Here is a 17,592-nt window from a genome sequence, read left to right on the forward strand (position 1 = left end):
AACACTTTTTCTATTCCCATGTGGCTTTATATCTGTGTAATCCCTCAGTGGTCCATGGACGTTCATTGGGGTTCATTTCTGCCTAGCAAATGTGACGTTTTTAGTATCAATACCTGCCCTAGTTTCGATACTAATTTTAATATCGATTAGTAACTGATTTTGAATACTTTTGGTGACCTTGCTTCTGCACATTGACCCAGAATTCCTCAGAGTTAAACCTGAAATTCTGCGATTCAGAACAGACGTGTTGATTGTCTTATACATTTACCTCGTCTCATTCTGAGGGTGTCTGATGCCTTTCCGGTGATGTTCTCCCACTTCTTCCCACTTCTCTTGGGTGTTATCGCACATTCCGCATGTGCCGTTGACGAATTATAAAGTTTGAGAGTCCTCACAGAAAGAACTTGCCCTTATTACACTTTAGATTGCATTGATGCACCAGGGAAATAACACAGTCCATTTGTGGCATTACGAGTGGGTGAAGTTAATATAACCAAATTATAATAAAAACCAGCAAGTGCACCAGGTTTGACCCAGAAAAATAAACAAACTAAACTAAAGCAAAAGGCAAAGGTTCGCTCATTGATGGAGGCGTGATGAAGTGAGTTCCGGGTTAAACAGTAGCTTTTATTTTGAATTGCATAACGCTTGAGTCAGTTTTGTTGAGTCTTATTGCTATCATTTTCACTATATAAGTACAAATATAATTTCATTCACTCTAACAGTTTGGTTCTTTATATTCACATGTTACAATTACTTTCCAGCCAATCAGTTACAAGTGTTACATTTTAAAGTTCAGTTTCATATTAGGACAAAGACAACAAGGAGGCGATGCATTGTAGTGTGATGCTGACTCAAACCCCATAACCTGAGAAATAAGCTACATTAGTCTATAGCTGGTTAAAGTAATTCATTCGCATGCAAACAATTCAAACATACCACTTCAAAACTCTCAGCTGTGCTCGGTCAGAGACATGAGCTCAGCCATGACGCACACGGACCCATCACCACAGACAGGGACCACGCCATTGCCCACAGCAGAGGGCCATGAGGGCTGCAGAGCAAAGCAAAGATTGTATATATAAATGGACATAGTTAACCTGCTAGCCGCCATGTTCCAAATAGGAAGGGTCTAAAATGTTCATATTAACCCGCTTTACATGGTCCTCGTGGTTTTATTTGGCTATTTTCTCCGTAACTCAAGATATGAACATTAATAACAGACCAATCAGGTGTCTTCTTTCCTCCGAGGTTGCTCCCGCTAGCGCAGTGCTTCTCAATTATTTTCCATCATGCCCCCCATATTAAGAAGAAAATATTTCATGCCCCCCCCCCCAGAAAAAAAGAAAATAATATAGATCAACATACAAAAAAAAATATAAGTTTTTTTTTTATTTATTTGTAACAGTAAAATGTCAAATGTGATAAATTTCCCTGAAATAATTTTTTATGCTTATTTGAACTATACACATTTTTTGAACCATTTGAAACTGAAAGAATAAAATAAAATATAAAGAAATGTAATTAAATATCAAATAATCTATAAATAAAATAAACATCAAATTAATAAATTAAATAAATATCAAAATAATACATTAAAATTAAATAAATATCAAAATAATACATTAAAATTAAATAAAATCAATAAACAATAATACATTCATTGATTAGCAACATTAACAAGAGAAAAATTAATAAAACAATTTGTCCTGTTTTTTTTTTTTGTTTGTTTTTTTGTTATCAAAATGAGGAACTCAGGAATGGCAGCAATGAGCACGTTTTTCATTGCATAGCTTTTCAAAGCGGGGTTTGAAGCAAGATAATACAGCTCTTAGCTCCTGTTCAATGTTTAGTTTGGACCTGTACTTTGTCTTCAGTGCAGCAACAGCAGAGAAGCCAGTCTCACAAAGGTAAGATGTTGCAAAAGGAAGAAGAATGCCCATAGCCTTCTGCCCTAAGAGTGGATACTGCCTCTCTACACTCAGCCAGAATTCACTCAGTGTCTGTGATGTGAACCTCAGTCTCAATGTGGAGTCAGACGTCATGTCAATGAACTGGTCTTCCTCTGCAGAGCTGAAACAGGGCTGGTGTATTGAAAGGATCTCTCACCCAGTCATACTGGGAACTGTTTTCAGGAAAGTACTTTTTAAAGAATTCCACCAATGATGCAATATGCTGCTTAATATCTGGAATCACTGAGGTGGCATCATATTCATTAGTGTCAACAAATTCATGCAAGTTCTCGAATGAATCAGTATTTCCTTCATCAAGTCGCCTGCCCCACATTGCAAGCTCTCGAGTGAAAGAGCTGAACTTGTCTGTGACCTGAGGGAGGTGTTTGTCTTTCTCTTAAAGCTGTAGATTTAGTTCATTCAGCTTTCCAAATATGTCACTGAGGTAGGCCAGTTCCATCAGGAAGTTCTCATTACTAAATTTTTCTGCTTCTTCATACTTGTGCTCCTGTTCCATAAACACTCTTATCTGCTCTCTGAGCTCAAAAACACGAGACTTTTCCTCGTGACAACCACCTTGCCTCACTGTGAAACAGCACGGCTTGATGTTCAGCTCCCATCTCATCACAGATAGTAGAGAAGACTCTTGTTTTCAGCGGTCTGGTCTTAATAAAATTCACTACACCTATAATGTCAGTCATAACCTCACTTAATTCAGGGGAAAGGTGCCTTGATGCCAATGCTTCTCTGTGTATAACAGTGTGTCCACTCAGCATTAGGTGAGGCCTTCTTGATGAGTGCCCGAAGTCCTTTTCTCATCCCTGCCATGGTCTGTGCACCATCACTGCAAACACCAATGCAGTTCTCCCACTTCAGCCCATTCTCAATCAGGAAGCAGTCTAGCATTTTGAATAGCTCTTCAGCTGTGGCTCTGTCTCTAACATATTTACAGAAAAGTAGATCCTCACATAGGGAGTTTGTCATGTCAAAACGTACATAAGCAATAAACAAACAGTCTTTGTTGCTGTCAGTTGCTTCATCAAATTGTAAGGCAAAACATTTGTCTCTGAAGTTATCTACCAGCTGTTCTTGAAGATCGTTAGCAATGTCATGTATACGTCTGGCAACAGTGTCATTGGACAGAGGGATAGTTTTTATTTTTGCAGCACTTGCATCATCCAGCATGACAGAGACCATGATGCTGCAGGCAGTATCAACTCCTCAGCTATTGTGTGGGTTTTTTTGCGCTGAGCAATTTGGTACGCCACCTTATATGACACCAACAGTGCTCAATGGTTTACTGAAGTAGCATTCACAAAGCGGGATGACTGCTTCCAATATTCCGCACGTTTTCGCCGAAAAAACTCTAGTGGCTTATCAGCATGACTGGGGTGTAATGTTCTTAAGTGGCGCCTTAATTTATTTGGTTTCATACTGTCCGCTGCCAGCATTTTCAGACACAGCAGACACACCGGTCTTTCCTCGTGTCCCACCGTAGTCACGGTGAAGCCAAGTCCTAAATACTCTTCATCATACCTCCTCGTCTTACTTTTCGGATGCCTTTCGTATGTCTCTTTACTTCCATCTATCTCTGCCTTTCTTTTCATTACTGTTAAAACTTTTTCCATTGTGTGTCTTGTTCACTGCCCTTTGTCACGTTCTGTTAGCTCTCTCCCGCTCTTTGCTGTGTGCACGCTACGTGCGCGCTGCGTACGCGCTACCTACAGTACCTAGGGTTTGTGCGCGTACACGGCGTAGTATTAGCTCTATGGTGTAGGGCCTGCGCACACTCTGACAATGAGAGCGCAACTGCCACCTACAGTAGTGGATGTGCAATTACACTTTATTCTAGTACGGCAAAAGAAAAGCATGTTCCAGGAGTCATACGCTATTACCCCACTATTTGAGAACCACTGCGCTAGCGTTAGCAACAGGTTTGATTGACAGCGTTGTGCGTTGTTAAGTGCCTGCTCCCTGCTAAACAAGTGGGAAGGGGTGTTACCTTTAACAGCCTCGTTGGCTCCTGATTGGCTCTTTGGTTGCTATGATACTTGTGGTCAGAATTCCAAATAAGGACCTTGGCTCCAAATTGGCCCCTGTGACAAAGTGGGCCTTTGTCCCTTTAATAGTATTAAAGGTTAGTGCACATGTCTGTTCACTTTCAATAGCTTTTCAACACTAAACTAAATAGAAATATCCCGGGTTTGTTTTGTTTAGTTTTCAATCAGTTAAATCACCACACACTAGTTAGTTAAAATATATTTTATTTAGTTATTCAGTTCAATACAGTAATCCACTTACCTGCATCTCCACATGGTCCAAACGAAGAAAGGGCGTGCCCTATGTCAGCCATTTTATAGACTTGAGAGGGGTCGTGGGCCGGACCATGTGGAGGGGAAAACTGGTTTAAGTTTGTTTATTTCTTTGCGTTAATGTCTTGTGTATTTTTGTTTCAATGATATAAGTGTTTATAGTTTTTGTTAAACACTTTTAGTAAAGGGACTTGGGCCCGTGAGATGGTTTTATATGGAAAATACTGCTCATGTTACACCCACAGCCCCTGAAGAAGAGATGGAGTATACCGGGGGAGGAGCTTCTGGTACAGGAGAGTATTTTAGCTGGGGTAATTAGACAGATGGGGAACACCAGTGTAGCCAGGGTACTCGTGGCCTTTTTTCTTAGTTGTTTAAGTTTTGGTTGCTTAGATTTCATTGAGCACTGTCAATTTTTGTAAATATGTATTATTTTTGGGTTCATGGAGTACCACTACACGGACAATAAATATTGTCTAATGGGACTTCTTTTGAGTCTGCCTCCTATTTTGATCACTCGGGCCAGCTTCCCCACAGCCCCTATACCTGCTACCCTCGATGAGCTTCATTTGACTGTAGCTGAACGCTGCGGGTGACGTCACACTCACTTAGTCCACTTCTTTATACATTCTCTGGTAGCACTTCATAATAACTACACTATTTAGGCCTTAATAAAGCATAAAGAAAGACTTAATTCATAATGAGCAAATAGTTAATTAAGAAGAGTGATTTAGGCTTAGGAATTATTTAATGAAGAGTTAAGTGTTAGGGAATTATATTATGGTGTAGTGTTACCAAGATGTCTCTATAGGCTTTGAGCATCTTCACCAGTGACTCAGCAGTGAAGGCTGAAGGTTGGTGATTCAATATCGACTCCAGAGCATACTGTTGTTGTGTCCTCGAGCAAGACACTTCGCCCACTTTGTGCTGCTGCGTGATAAAAATGCAAATGTTGAAAATGGACTTTAGATGGATAGTTGGTTCATGGGGGGGTTGCAGTATTACACTACCAGTCAACAGTTTGTGCACACTTTCTCATTCAATGTTTTTTAATCTTTATTTTTACAACTTTTTAGTTTTCATATACAAACACGAAGACATCAAATGTACAAAGCAAGATATATAGAAATAAGTAGTAAAGAAAAAAGTTAAATAACATATTTTTTATATATAAATATATTTTATATTCAAATCCTCAAAGTAGCCACTCCTTGCTCTGTCGAAAAGTGGAGTTAGTAGAGTTATTTCACTTTTTTTCTTTACTACATTATTCCTTATATCTTAAGTATCAGGGACGGCGTCGGACATTTTTGGTTGCAGAAGCTAAAGGGGTGCTAAGGTGATCAATGTGGGTGCCCGCTTAAAAGGTTAATTTAGAGGATTTTAACAACAGAGTGTACTTCCCACCTGTACTTCCCCCTGTTTTAAGCTCATTTAAATGTAGTTAGCAGCTGTACTCATTTATAAAACCTAATAAGGAATTCTTTATTTTATTGCAGTCTCATTTTGAACACTTGGAACAATTTGATGTGCTATAAAAGTGAGGCAAAAATCTTTGGGAGATAGGGGTGCATTGGTCATTCTAGAGAGGCTTGTGTCCCCTCAAGCTCCCCCTGGTGCTGCCCCTGTTCCTTATACTTCCTTATACTACCATCTATGTAGATGATGTATATAAAATGTAGAAAGTAGTTAAAAAAAAACATTGAATGAGAGGGTGTATTTCAGGATCGTTGGTTTGGATATTTCTTTCAAAAAATATGAATCTCACATAGAGTTACATATAAAGGCCCCTATTGTCCATCTGAAATTATGACATATGTAGTGCAAGGAATTTAAAAATATTGATAAATGAAAACCTATTTTTTTCTATACAACCATGTGCTGACTCATGTTTCTTATGTCTCCATTCTTTTCTTTTCAGATATAGTTTTGAATTTCCGTACAACCTACGTGAGTCAATCGGGTCAGGTGATCTACAACCCTCGTTCGATCTACCTTCATTACTGTACGACCTGGTTCTTTGTTGATCTGATTGCAGCATTGCCCTTTGACCTTCTGTATGCGTTCAACATCACAGTGGTGAGATTATCAGCCTTAGCATATACGTATGTGTGTGATTCATGTCATTGTAGACTAAACAGGTTTAAAATGGATTTCGAGCTATGGCTAAGACATCTTAGCTACGAAAAGTGGTGCCTTTATTCAACCCCAAAGACGGGATTATCATCAGCTGAAAAGACTTTAACCCATAATATTAATATGACAAGTTTGATGAGAAGGTTGTGGATCAGAATTTTGGCGATTTCTTTCCAAAACTGTGAATGTCCCATATAATTATTTACATAGGTTTCAGAATTATGAATAGGTCTAAACCAGGACTGAACCAGGTCTAAACCAGGTCTAAACTATGTCTAGACCAGTACTGAACGAGGACTAAGCCAGTACTGAACCAGGAATGAACCAGGTCTAAACATGAACTAAATCAGTAAACCAGGACTACACCAGGACTACACCAGGACTACACCAGGATTAGAAGTACACCAAGACTAAACCAGGACTAAACCAGCACTAAACTAGGACTAAACCAGCTTTAAAACACCCCAATAATGCAACAGTACTTTGAATTTCTAACTGTTTCCTATTGGTCAATTGAACTACTCTGTGAACCCCTGTGACGTGACTGTGATACTGGACTAAACAACACTAAGTTGACCTAAAACAGAACACTGGACTTCTGACTGTCCCCAGACTTCTCTCATGCACCTGCTTAAGACGGTCCGGCTGCTGCGTCTGCTCCGCCTCCTTCAGAAACTTGACCGCTATTCCCAGTACAGCGCCGTGGTCCTGACCCTGCTCATGTCTGCCTTCGCCCTATTGGCTCACTGGATGGCCTGTGTCTGGTACGTGATTGGTCGAAAGGAGATTGAGAGCAGCGATCCTGTTACCTGGGACATAGGTGAGTGTTGGCATGTGTCTCACTAATTCAAATAATGATGTGTTTTTTCATTAATTTGAGTGGGAGGATGTTTGCCGAGTTTTCTTGGCAACATAAAAATCATTACTGTGGTCTGCTATGTCCAAATTACATCATGCGTGAAAAGAGTTTGCAAATATTTTTAGAATTTCAATAAGCACAGTTTTTGCAATTTCAAAACACATTACAAAGAGTTTTTTGTTTTTGTTTTTCACAAAGCGGATCGTCCTTGCATGAAGTGGTTGTATAATTTTCACTTTTCAAAGCTTAAATTACACAAAATTGACTCTTGTGAGATTTAAGCTATGTTCTAATATTGTTACATCATCAAAAACAGACCTGGAGTTGTGTTTTGTGTCATTCACACATGTTTGAGTAACCCTACATTATTGTCTGTCTACATCTCCAAAGCTCAAAATGCTCTGTTCCACCTTATGATGTAATGAAGTGATAGTTTTTAAGTTTACCTTTTGGTCAGTGGAGATTGTCAATTCCAGAGCTGAAATGATCCAAATGATTCTAGTGAAGGTGTGTGAAGTTTAAAAACACAGTGAAGCACTTTCTGTATTACCAAATGACATCACAAGGTGGAACAGAGCATTTTATGTTTGAGAAATGAATTCAGCCTTAATATGCAGGGTTTGTGTGTTAAACATGTGTGAATGAAACAAAACTCCAGATCTGTTTGTAATGAGGAAACAACATTATAACATAGATCAGAAAACAGCATAATATGTGCCCTTTAATTTGCACAGGCAAAATGATGCCAGTAATTTTTTTAATAATTAGTTGGTTTTTTTTAAATGATATAATTTACTTTTTTTATTTTATTTTGCATGCTTATATATTTTTAGTTCTTTTTATTTGATTTTTTTTCTTGTCGATATTACACATAAAATCAGTTTGTTATTTTATTTTGTCAATCTTATTTTTTCTGTTTAATGCAGCACGAAATTGTAGGATTTTTTTGTCAACTATTTGTCACAATTAATGTATTGCAATGTTTTTATTAGTGAAAAATAGTCAGATTTTTCAGGGTTTTTTTCTTAATACCCGCCACCCCCCGTAATAAATACAAATAAAACCAGAATATCTCACAGTAGAAATAACACTACAGAAGAGCATATTAAAGAGAACATATTGTGCTTGTGTCTGGTCTATAGTTAGAATCTATGACGCTCATGTATCATTATGTTATAATTTGCACATTTTAAATTGCAATATTCATCTAAAACAACTTAACAAAAGAAACCAGTCTGCATTGGAAAACTGCTATGCCCAATGGGAGCTGATGTCGCCGTAAACATGACAACAAAGAGCCGTGTAGCTGTTGGTGTCTCCTATGGGCAGCTAGTGAGCAGGATTTTTTTTTTCCTTTGTACCAAAATGACTACGCAGTGCTGCCAAATCCTATGGGTATCACCGATTGAGTTGCAATATGGCGTCTTGAAAATAAACAATTAAACATTACTCAAACATGCATGAATCACTCCAGAAACAACTTCAAGAGGGTAAATGAGAAGGAAACAACTATAACATGGTTAAAAGTTCTGAAAAGTTGATTTTGCCAAATAGGTCTGCTTTAAATAAAATTATATTAATTCATCATCCTTTGTGTTCTGTATTTCAGGTTGGCTACAGGAGCTGGGGAAGCGCCTGGAGACTCCGTACATAAACAGTTCCGTGGGAGGACCCCCCATGCCCAGTGCCTACATCGCCTCCCTGTACTTCACCCTGAGCAGTCTGACCAGTGTGGGCTTTGGGAACGTGTGCGCCAACACAGACGCAGAGAAGGTCTTTTCCATCTGCATCATGCTCATTGGAGGTACTGTGCCTTTAACATCCTAAAAGGAGGATTTTTATTTCATTTTAGGAGTTTATTTTGTTTTTTGTTTGAGTTTTTTGGTCCAACATAACAGTATTTGACTTTAAAACATGAAGCAGCTAAGTACTAAAATCCAGAAATAGCTTAGCTCAAATTGCAACCAACTGAGACAGATGACTGGGGCAGAGTTTGAAAAGTCAGAGATAATAAACCCTGAGTTTAATAGAGGATACAAGACTTTATCAATGAATCCCAGAAAAGAGCATTCCCCATGGCAACTGTAAACCAGAGGAGGCTTACATCCATAGACTGTATAAAGGAATGAAGTGTGACGTCACCCATAGCGCTCAGCTTCAGTCAAATAAAGCTCTTTGAGGCTAGCCGCTATAGAGGCAAATTTGGAGCTGATATTTGGAATCCCAATCACGAGTATCATAGCATTAATTAATGGACAAAATAGCTAAATAAAAACACCAGGCTCATGTAGAGCAGACAAAATACGAGCATTTTAAGACCAAAAAATGATTAGCCTGACAGCAGCAGTTTCAGAGAGAGGGGCGATGTTTTTTGAATAGAAAGTGAATTGGAGCAGTAAGTGCACCCATGCTCACTTCCTATTTGAATTGCAGCGACTAGAAGGTTAGCCATGTCCATTTATAAATACAGTCTATGCTTAAATCTTAGAGGAACAGGAAGTCATGTGACTGTGGAACATGCTTTAGACAGATCAGTTTGGTTTAATATAAAAGAAATATGGACAAACACATAATTTAATCTAATCTTTAATTTCTATTATTTTAGTTTGAAGATACAAATAAGATTATTCTAAAGGCCCACATCACTTTGTTACAGACTGCCCCCCCAAGCACTTCCCCAAGCACTTCAGATGGGGATGGAAGAAGTATTTGAATAACATAAGTTTTAAGTGTACATTCTGTTCTCTCATGTTCTCCTTCCAGCCCTGATGCACGCCGTGGTGTTTGGGAACGTGACGGCCATTATCCAGCGCATGTATTCCCGAAGGTCACTGTACCACACGAGAATGAAAGACTTGAAGGACTTTATACGTGTTCACCGCCTCCCCCAGCAGCTCAAACAGAGGATGCTTGAATACTTCCAGGCCACGTGGTCGGTCAACAACGGCATCAACGCCAATGAGGTGGGACAAATAGAACATATATTTATATTATATTTGTCTATCAATGCAAAATAGTTAGAAATAGTGAGCAGTCGTGGTACTTATAGTAGTGGCAGTAGTAGGAGTTGCAATAGTTGTTGCTGTCATAGTAGTAGCAGTAAAAGTAGGAGGAGGAGTCTCAGAGGTAGTAGTAGGAGTAGTAGCTGTAGTAGTAGGCGTAATAATCTTAGAAGGAGTCAGAGTAGTTGTAGTAATAGTAGTAGAGTTTAAAAGGTAGTGGTTAAAGAAATAGTAGCAGTAGCAGAGTTGTTGTAGTAGTATGAAACGAGTAATGGAAGAACCAGTAGTAGTGCTTCATGTAGTAGTAGTTCTGTCACTCAGCCCTTTCTCCTATTAAGGGATGTAAAAAATGTTGTATTAGTAACAGTAGTAATAGTAGTAACAGTAGCAACATTAATGGTATGCATATTTGTACTAGTAATTGTGACAGTACACTTCACTTCCAATGAATACTTTGTCCTACTTTTACCTTTGCATATATATATATATAATTTTTTTTTCTCCATTTGAATACTTCAACAAAAACGTGATCTAAAGGGGAAGTGCATTTGAATGAAGTTTTTAAGAAGCCTCTTATTTACCCGTCTATTAAGAGTTCCTTTTGGCCTTGTGTAAACCATTAGTCCAATTAGCTTTATGAAATCTTTGAAAAGCATCAAACTAACCTTTTAAATAGACAAAAAAGTTACTCATTACAATATCAAAGATGTACTAATTAACTGTATTAAAAGCCCATCGTGTTAAAGCAACGTGACTAAAAGTTTGTGACATTTCAAAGTTGTTTCACGTTCTGAGGCTCCAATATGGCACAGAATATGGCTCATCTCATCTCCTGAGTCTCACCCCATTTCCACAAGTAGAGAATAAAATGAAGAATATAACCATGGGAACAATGGGCCGATCCATAGCAGCGCTCTGAGTGAATAGGAGTAATAGAAAAATCTTCATTAGCACCTTTGGGAGAGAATGTATGCAGTGTAAGGCTGCTATAGGCCTGTGCAAACACAACAGATGTTACACATCATGTTGCAGACAATATGGGCAGGCTCATATAAATATAGCTATGAATAAGAATAAGCCATTTTCAGGTATTGTGGTTTTCAGATTTGAGATTGTGATGCTGTCATTCTGCCAGATGGGGACAAGTGATGATTACGAATGATTACATTACCTTTTGGATATATCATGGCAAAGTACACACACACAATTGTTGGACCAGATCATTTCTATTAAAGATTCTATATTAGGCAAAATTGACTCTTGTGAGCTCTTAGCCATATTATAATGTTGTTACCTCATCAAAAACATACCTGGAGTTCAGCATGCGGTGACTTTTATGGGTAGGCAAGCATACTTGGGGTGGACACTGGTCAGACAGGTGCACTGGTCGGACATTTGTAGACCATGGTTGCTGCAGTCTGCTCATTGAACAGTGGGGTGTACTAAAGGACAACATGACTTCAACCATGCTTCAAAACAGGCAGAGGTGAAGAGAAAGCGGGCTAGTTTTTATTGGACAAGCACTTCTTGCTTTAACTGCCCTGACCGTATGCTACTGAAATGTAGCTCATGTTAAAGGTTCTATGTTATGCAAAATCGACTCTTGAGAGCTATAAGGCATGTCATAATGCTGTTACCTTATCAAAAACATACCCACAGTTGTGTTTTGTTTCATTCATATTAGTCTGTCTACATTTCCAAAGCACAAAATGCTCTGTTTCACCTTGTGATATCATGCAGTGGTAGTTTTTAAGTTAACAGCTCCTTTTACCTTTAGTTCAGGAGAGATTGCCAGGGCTGAAATCATCCAAAGGATTCTCGTGAAGGTGTATGGGAGTTTAAAAACACAGTGGAGCACTTCCTGTATTAGCACATGACTAGGGATGGTACGATATTAAATTTTAGACTCACGATTATCGTGGCCAAAATTATCGCGATAATTATTAACTTGTTAACGTTCCCTTACTTTACAACTTTACAGCAATGTACATATACTTCTGCGTCACCCACACAAAACATCTACACATCAAATGAAAGCTACGGCATTCCTCTTTCTGAATATGCAAACCATTTTCAGCTGCAGTCACCACAGTGCTGACAGGAAAGACGTTTTTACAGAACAAAAAACAAAATTTCGATGTGGACTTCACTTACCTTTGAGCGCTCTGGTTCTGTCAAACATCAACATATTCTCACAAAGTTGGTCTCATTCGTTCCGTAAAGGTCCAGAGAATATAATCCAGTCAAGAAATTATGTCCACAAAATAAGATCCTCCATGTCCAATCTGCTGCAGGAAAGTATTCCAAACGTGAAATCTACTCTTTTGTCGATTTCAGTCATAATAAACTTCTGACAGCGCCAACTTTCTTCCTCAGTGCTAAACACACGTGTTAGCTTCTGAATGACACCGGTCTTGGCCAATAATGTGGGGGTTGTGGGTTACTGGAACCGCAGACAGCGAATCAGTGCAACAGGTGACTGAAAGTTTACGCCCCACTCTTCCCTTTGTAGAATCAACCAATTACATCACACAAATTTTGTGACATTTTCCCCTTACAGCCAATGAGCACCGGAACCCGATCTATGACATGCCATGGTTTCCTGTAAAGAAACGGAGCTTGACGAGTACGCAAACAAAGCCGAGTGGATGGCCATGTCTCAATTCGCCAAATGCACCTTTTGAAGGTACCCTTCTAAGTACTCCTCAAAGTATAGTTTGAAGCTTCCGGACGAGAATGGGTAATCCTCAGTGTAGCCGCCATCTTGCTGAAATGGGACAGGCTTACACCACGGACCGCACTTCCACCGCTGTCTTTGAGCGTGCGATACGTACATTACATACGTTATTTTGTGCACGTCTCAGGACTCTCTTCTGTCCTTTCCTGAGAGTCCGTTGCTTTATTGTTCACATTACCTGTGTGGAACTCATTAAACCCTTCTGACTTTATGTTTCAGTCTCTTGGTCTTTGACGCTTACAATAGAAACAAACATTCTTAGATTATTCTTATTGCAGTAATAATTTCTAATGATAATAATGTCTTCTTATTGTCTAGCAATAACTGCACATTCCTTTATTCCATGTAACTCCCCTCCTTTTTAATCATCAAACACACGGCCTGTACAGATTTTTATTCAGATTTAACAGTTTCATGTCGCTCTGATGAGGTAAACCAGTACGAACATTTGAATGTGTACTGCGCAGTGGACTCCATTTTCTTCTCTTTTTGCGTAGTCGCGGTGCGTGATGGGATATAGCAGTGCGTGAAGTCTGCATGGATGCACGCTTCGGTTACGTCCAATCTCCGTGGAAACGCTGGAAACGCAGGGCACATTTTGTCTTGCTCGTTCGTTGGGTGCATTGAAATGGGACAGCCTTTGTCGCACCGGAAATTACGTATCTGCCCTTCGATGTACACTTCTAATGGTGATTCTAAGGCCATTTTGGCGAATTGAGACGCGGCCGATGTCTTTTTATATTGATCAAGTTCTTCCCCCTCCCATCTCCAACATGGCACCATCGATTCATGCCAAACTTACCTGCAGTGTCCTCATTTGCTCCTTTGATGCTGAGTTTACGTGCAGTGGCCCTGATGCGCAAAATTACAGTTGACTAGTTGACTAGTGTATTCTTCAGTGTATAATCTTTCCCCACGTATGTCTCACTTTTGCACTTATTAGTAGAGTGTAAACAGCTATAGCTGTTTACAGTTTCAGTGTAGTTTCAGTGTATTGTATTAACTTCAATTCATTTAGCCCTTCATGGTAAATTAAAGTGCAAAAAGGTCAGCATGTTTACTTTTTCAGGGTTAAGTCTTGCTCGATGAGGAGTGACAATGCTACCACTTGCACTAAAGATTCTTTCTGAGGGAACGCTTGTTGCAGGTATGCACAGAAACCTTCTGGCAATCCTTGAAAAATGAGGCAGCTCTCCTGCATGAGCACCCCACCACAGCAGCGGGTCCTCTTCAGTCTCGACAGAAGGAAGACACATGTAAATCTTTACTTCTGCCTTCACCTGCACTTGAACAAAGACACAAACCAATATTTTTTGTGTTAATTAGTAATATGCATTTAGTATATTTAGCAGTGTGCATTTTAAACAAACCTGATCTTCTATTGTGCTCTGTTCTTCAGTTCTCTGCTGCCTTGTTGCTGTGATCTTCTTCAGTAGCCCAGTCAGTCCATGGGTGCTGGCTTTATCAAGTGTAGAGGTGAAAATGGGTCTACTAGTCATTTCAGCTGGAGGTTCTTGTCTCACATTCACAGGAACCAGTCTAAGGGCCTCTTGCACAGTGATCCTGACAATGTCTTCAAGATTTTCAGAGAAGTTTCCTTTGAAGCGGGGGTCAATAAAACATGCTACGTCAATCATGTTGAGTGCTTTTTCTGAATACCTAGAGTCAAGATCCTCTCTCATTGTCTTCTTCATTTGAGTTATGAGTGGAGGGTCATCATTGCTTTGGATCAAGATCTCTGTTTTAATGTGCTCCAGAACAGGTTTCAAAGTAGAGAGCGTTACCCTGGTCTCTGCGGAAAGTGCATCAGTGAACTGGCTAAGGGGACCAAGGAGCTCATAGACTTGCTCCATAACAGAGATGTCAGTCTCTTTGGGCATCAGGTGCCACGGTCCTCGTTCCCCTGCTAATGTTTTTTTTTTTTATTTGTCTTGGGCAAATGGACATCTTTTCTCTTGCATAGCCTAGGCAGCCACAATCGATATCAATCAACACATGATACAAGAGACAAGGAAAAATAAACAAAAACAGACAAGCAAAACACACAAAAAAAAGAGTACCTCCGATTGCCCATGTTGCACTAATTGCCTGTTGCTGACCAAGAAATCGTTCTAGCATCTGAAATGTAGACCCCCACCGGGTAACTACATCATGAATGAGTGACTTGACTGGTATCTGCAGAGCCGTTTGTTTAACTTTTAGCTCTCTTCTCCTTTTCCAGCTTCTTGAGAACCCCTGAACCAGATGACGACAGGCTCGCACTGCAGATTCAACACATTTCAGATTCAGAATTTTTGAAACGGCCAAATTCAAGTTATGGCCAAATCACGCAAGCCATTCGTCAGGAAAACGTTCAAATGCCTTTTGCATGTTTGAGGCACTATCAGTTGTTATACAAACTTGTCTGTGCTAACCCCCCATTCTTGCAGTATATTCTCAATCATTTCCCGAATATGCTCTGCGGTGTGATCTTGAGGGAAAAGTAAGGTTTGCAAACAGTATGATTGCAGTTCCCACTCAGCATTGACAAAATGAATGGAGAAACTTATATATGGCTCCCCTCCTCCTCCACTGCTTGTCTATAGGTCTGTGGTGGCAGCAAACCAGGTAGCCTGTGCCAACCTTTCACATACTTCACCCTTTACATTGGAGTACATTCGAGGGATCTCTGTTCTGGAGAAAAACTGGTTGGAACGTTGTATTGTGGGACTGCTTTTCTTACAAACTGTAGAAAGCCAGGCTTCTCAACTGCTTGAAAAGGCAACATATCTTTGGCTATGAAGTAGGCCAATGCTTCATTCAGCTCTCTTGCCATTTTTGAAGTTGGTGGATAAGTTATTCTTGTTTGCAGCTGGGCTCCTTTTGCTCCTTTACCCTTAAGAAAAAAGAGGCAAGAATGAGTAAAAAGTTTAATATAATTATGGCACGATATAAATTAAGTTGGTTGGTAATGTGGTAATTAATTGGTAAATAAAGATAATATAATAAATAATAAATAAATAATGCAGACCATTGGATAATTTAATATTAAATTATCCTCCTAGGATCCGAACTCTTGCATGACATGCTTTATTAATTTCTTTGTTATTTGGGCTTATGAGTGTAAAAACAAAGAATTATGTTTTTACATTATGAGAAAAATGTGTTGTCCACATATGTGGACGCCAGGAGGTTATAGGTATACAGATTAAGTCATGGTTGTTGTAAAACCATGTGCCACTGCTAGCAAGCTGTGCTGTTCGCTGTGCAAAATGCTGTTCAGCTAGTGCTAACCTAGCGATAGCAAAGTCTACACAAACACGTACCATTATTCATACAAAACCAAACTAACACAAATTACATTCAATAGTTTATTTCAGATGGTATGTTACTTACAATGGATATTTTCGACTCAAGTCTGGCAAACAAAGCAGGATGGTTGTCTTACAGATGAGCGTGCAAGTTGCTCGTGTTTGCCCTCGGAGCAGCAACTTTTTTTCGGCAGGCTCTGCAGACGGGTGCCTCATCTTGTTGCTCTCATGTTTCAAAGCCATTATAACTCCACATGTCCGACTTTACTTTCTTTAGTGGACGATACAGATGTGCGCTGTCATCGGGCTCCAGATCCACCACCTGCCCACTTCTGGCCATGACGGTGACTGACGGTGATGAAGAACCATGCCCAATTCAGAATAGGCACAGAAGCTAACAAGTGTCATTGCTATGATAGAGGGCCCCCTTGTGGACAAACACCAGAACTAACATCCAAACACTGTATTGAAACTGCAAACATGAGGCAGTCTGGTGCTGTAAAGGCGATTATAATTGTGCGTGATGATCGCGATTATTAAAAAATGCCACGAACGATTAATTGCTGACCTTTTTATCACGATTAACGATATTATCGTATATCGTCCCATCCCTACACATGACACATGAGTGTTTTCTGTTTGAGACAAGAACTCAGCCTAAATATGCAGGGTTTGTGTGTTAAACATGTATGAATGAAACAAATAATGAGGAAACAACGTTATAACAGATCACAAAACAGCACAATATGCTGACAATATAATGATAATGATGGATTTTTAGTTCTTGATGTCAAATTTATATTGAAATCAAGCACTATTCAACAATAATAATTCATATTGTATAGAAAATGTAGTTTTGTTTAGCTGATTGCTATGGCAATGGTGCCAGTATTATGTCACTCTGCACGAATAGATAGAACACCATCACCACTGAGACAATGATGACAGGATGTAAAACGTGGATGTCATAAGATGTCAGAATTTAGATTAAGATGTTTACTCTGAAGTAACCGACAGATTTGGCTCATAACTTCTCACACACCGATGGATACACAAGCAGACAACGATAGCTCAATTACTTTCACAATGAAGCCCTGGTACATGTATACGTCTGAGGACGACACACACCTCTATGATCAGGACTTCAGTCTGGAGGCTCTGCTCTGCCCCATACCAACAGGGAACAAGCCCAAGGAGACCCAACTGGTGTCTCCCAACATCTAGGACTCCTCAAACTCAGAGGAACGAGGTCTGGTCCAGGTACTAGAGCCTCCAGACACTTCCCCAGCTCCTGCAGCCAACCT

General features: G+C 39.6%; 1 protein-coding gene across 1 annotated transcript in view; it reads left to right on the forward strand.

Moving 5' to 3' along the window:
- Window positions 1-17,592, forward strand: part of kcnh4a (potassium voltage-gated channel, subfamily H (eag-related), member 4a) — a 57,866-nt gene that overhangs the window by 21,243 nt on the left and 19,031 nt on the right. The window contains exons 6-9 of the mRNA XM_055223799.1: window positions 6,186-6,343; window positions 7,013-7,220; window positions 8,869-9,063; window positions 10,023-10,222. Of these exons, the coding sequence (XP_055079774.1) occupies window positions 6,186-6,343; window positions 7,013-7,220; window positions 8,869-9,063; window positions 10,023-10,222 (761 nt within the window). The remainder of the gene's footprint in view (window positions 1-6,185; window positions 6,344-7,012; window positions 7,221-8,868; window positions 9,064-10,022; window positions 10,223-17,592) is intronic.

This window comes from Periophthalmus magnuspinnatus, chromosome 8 (assembly GCF_009829125.3).
Source record: "Periophthalmus magnuspinnatus isolate fPerMag1 chromosome 8, fPerMag1.2.pri, whole genome shotgun sequence".
In the NCBI taxonomy this organism is placed as follows: Eukaryota; Metazoa; Chordata; class Actinopteri; order Gobiiformes; family Gobiidae; genus Periophthalmus; species Periophthalmus magnuspinnatus.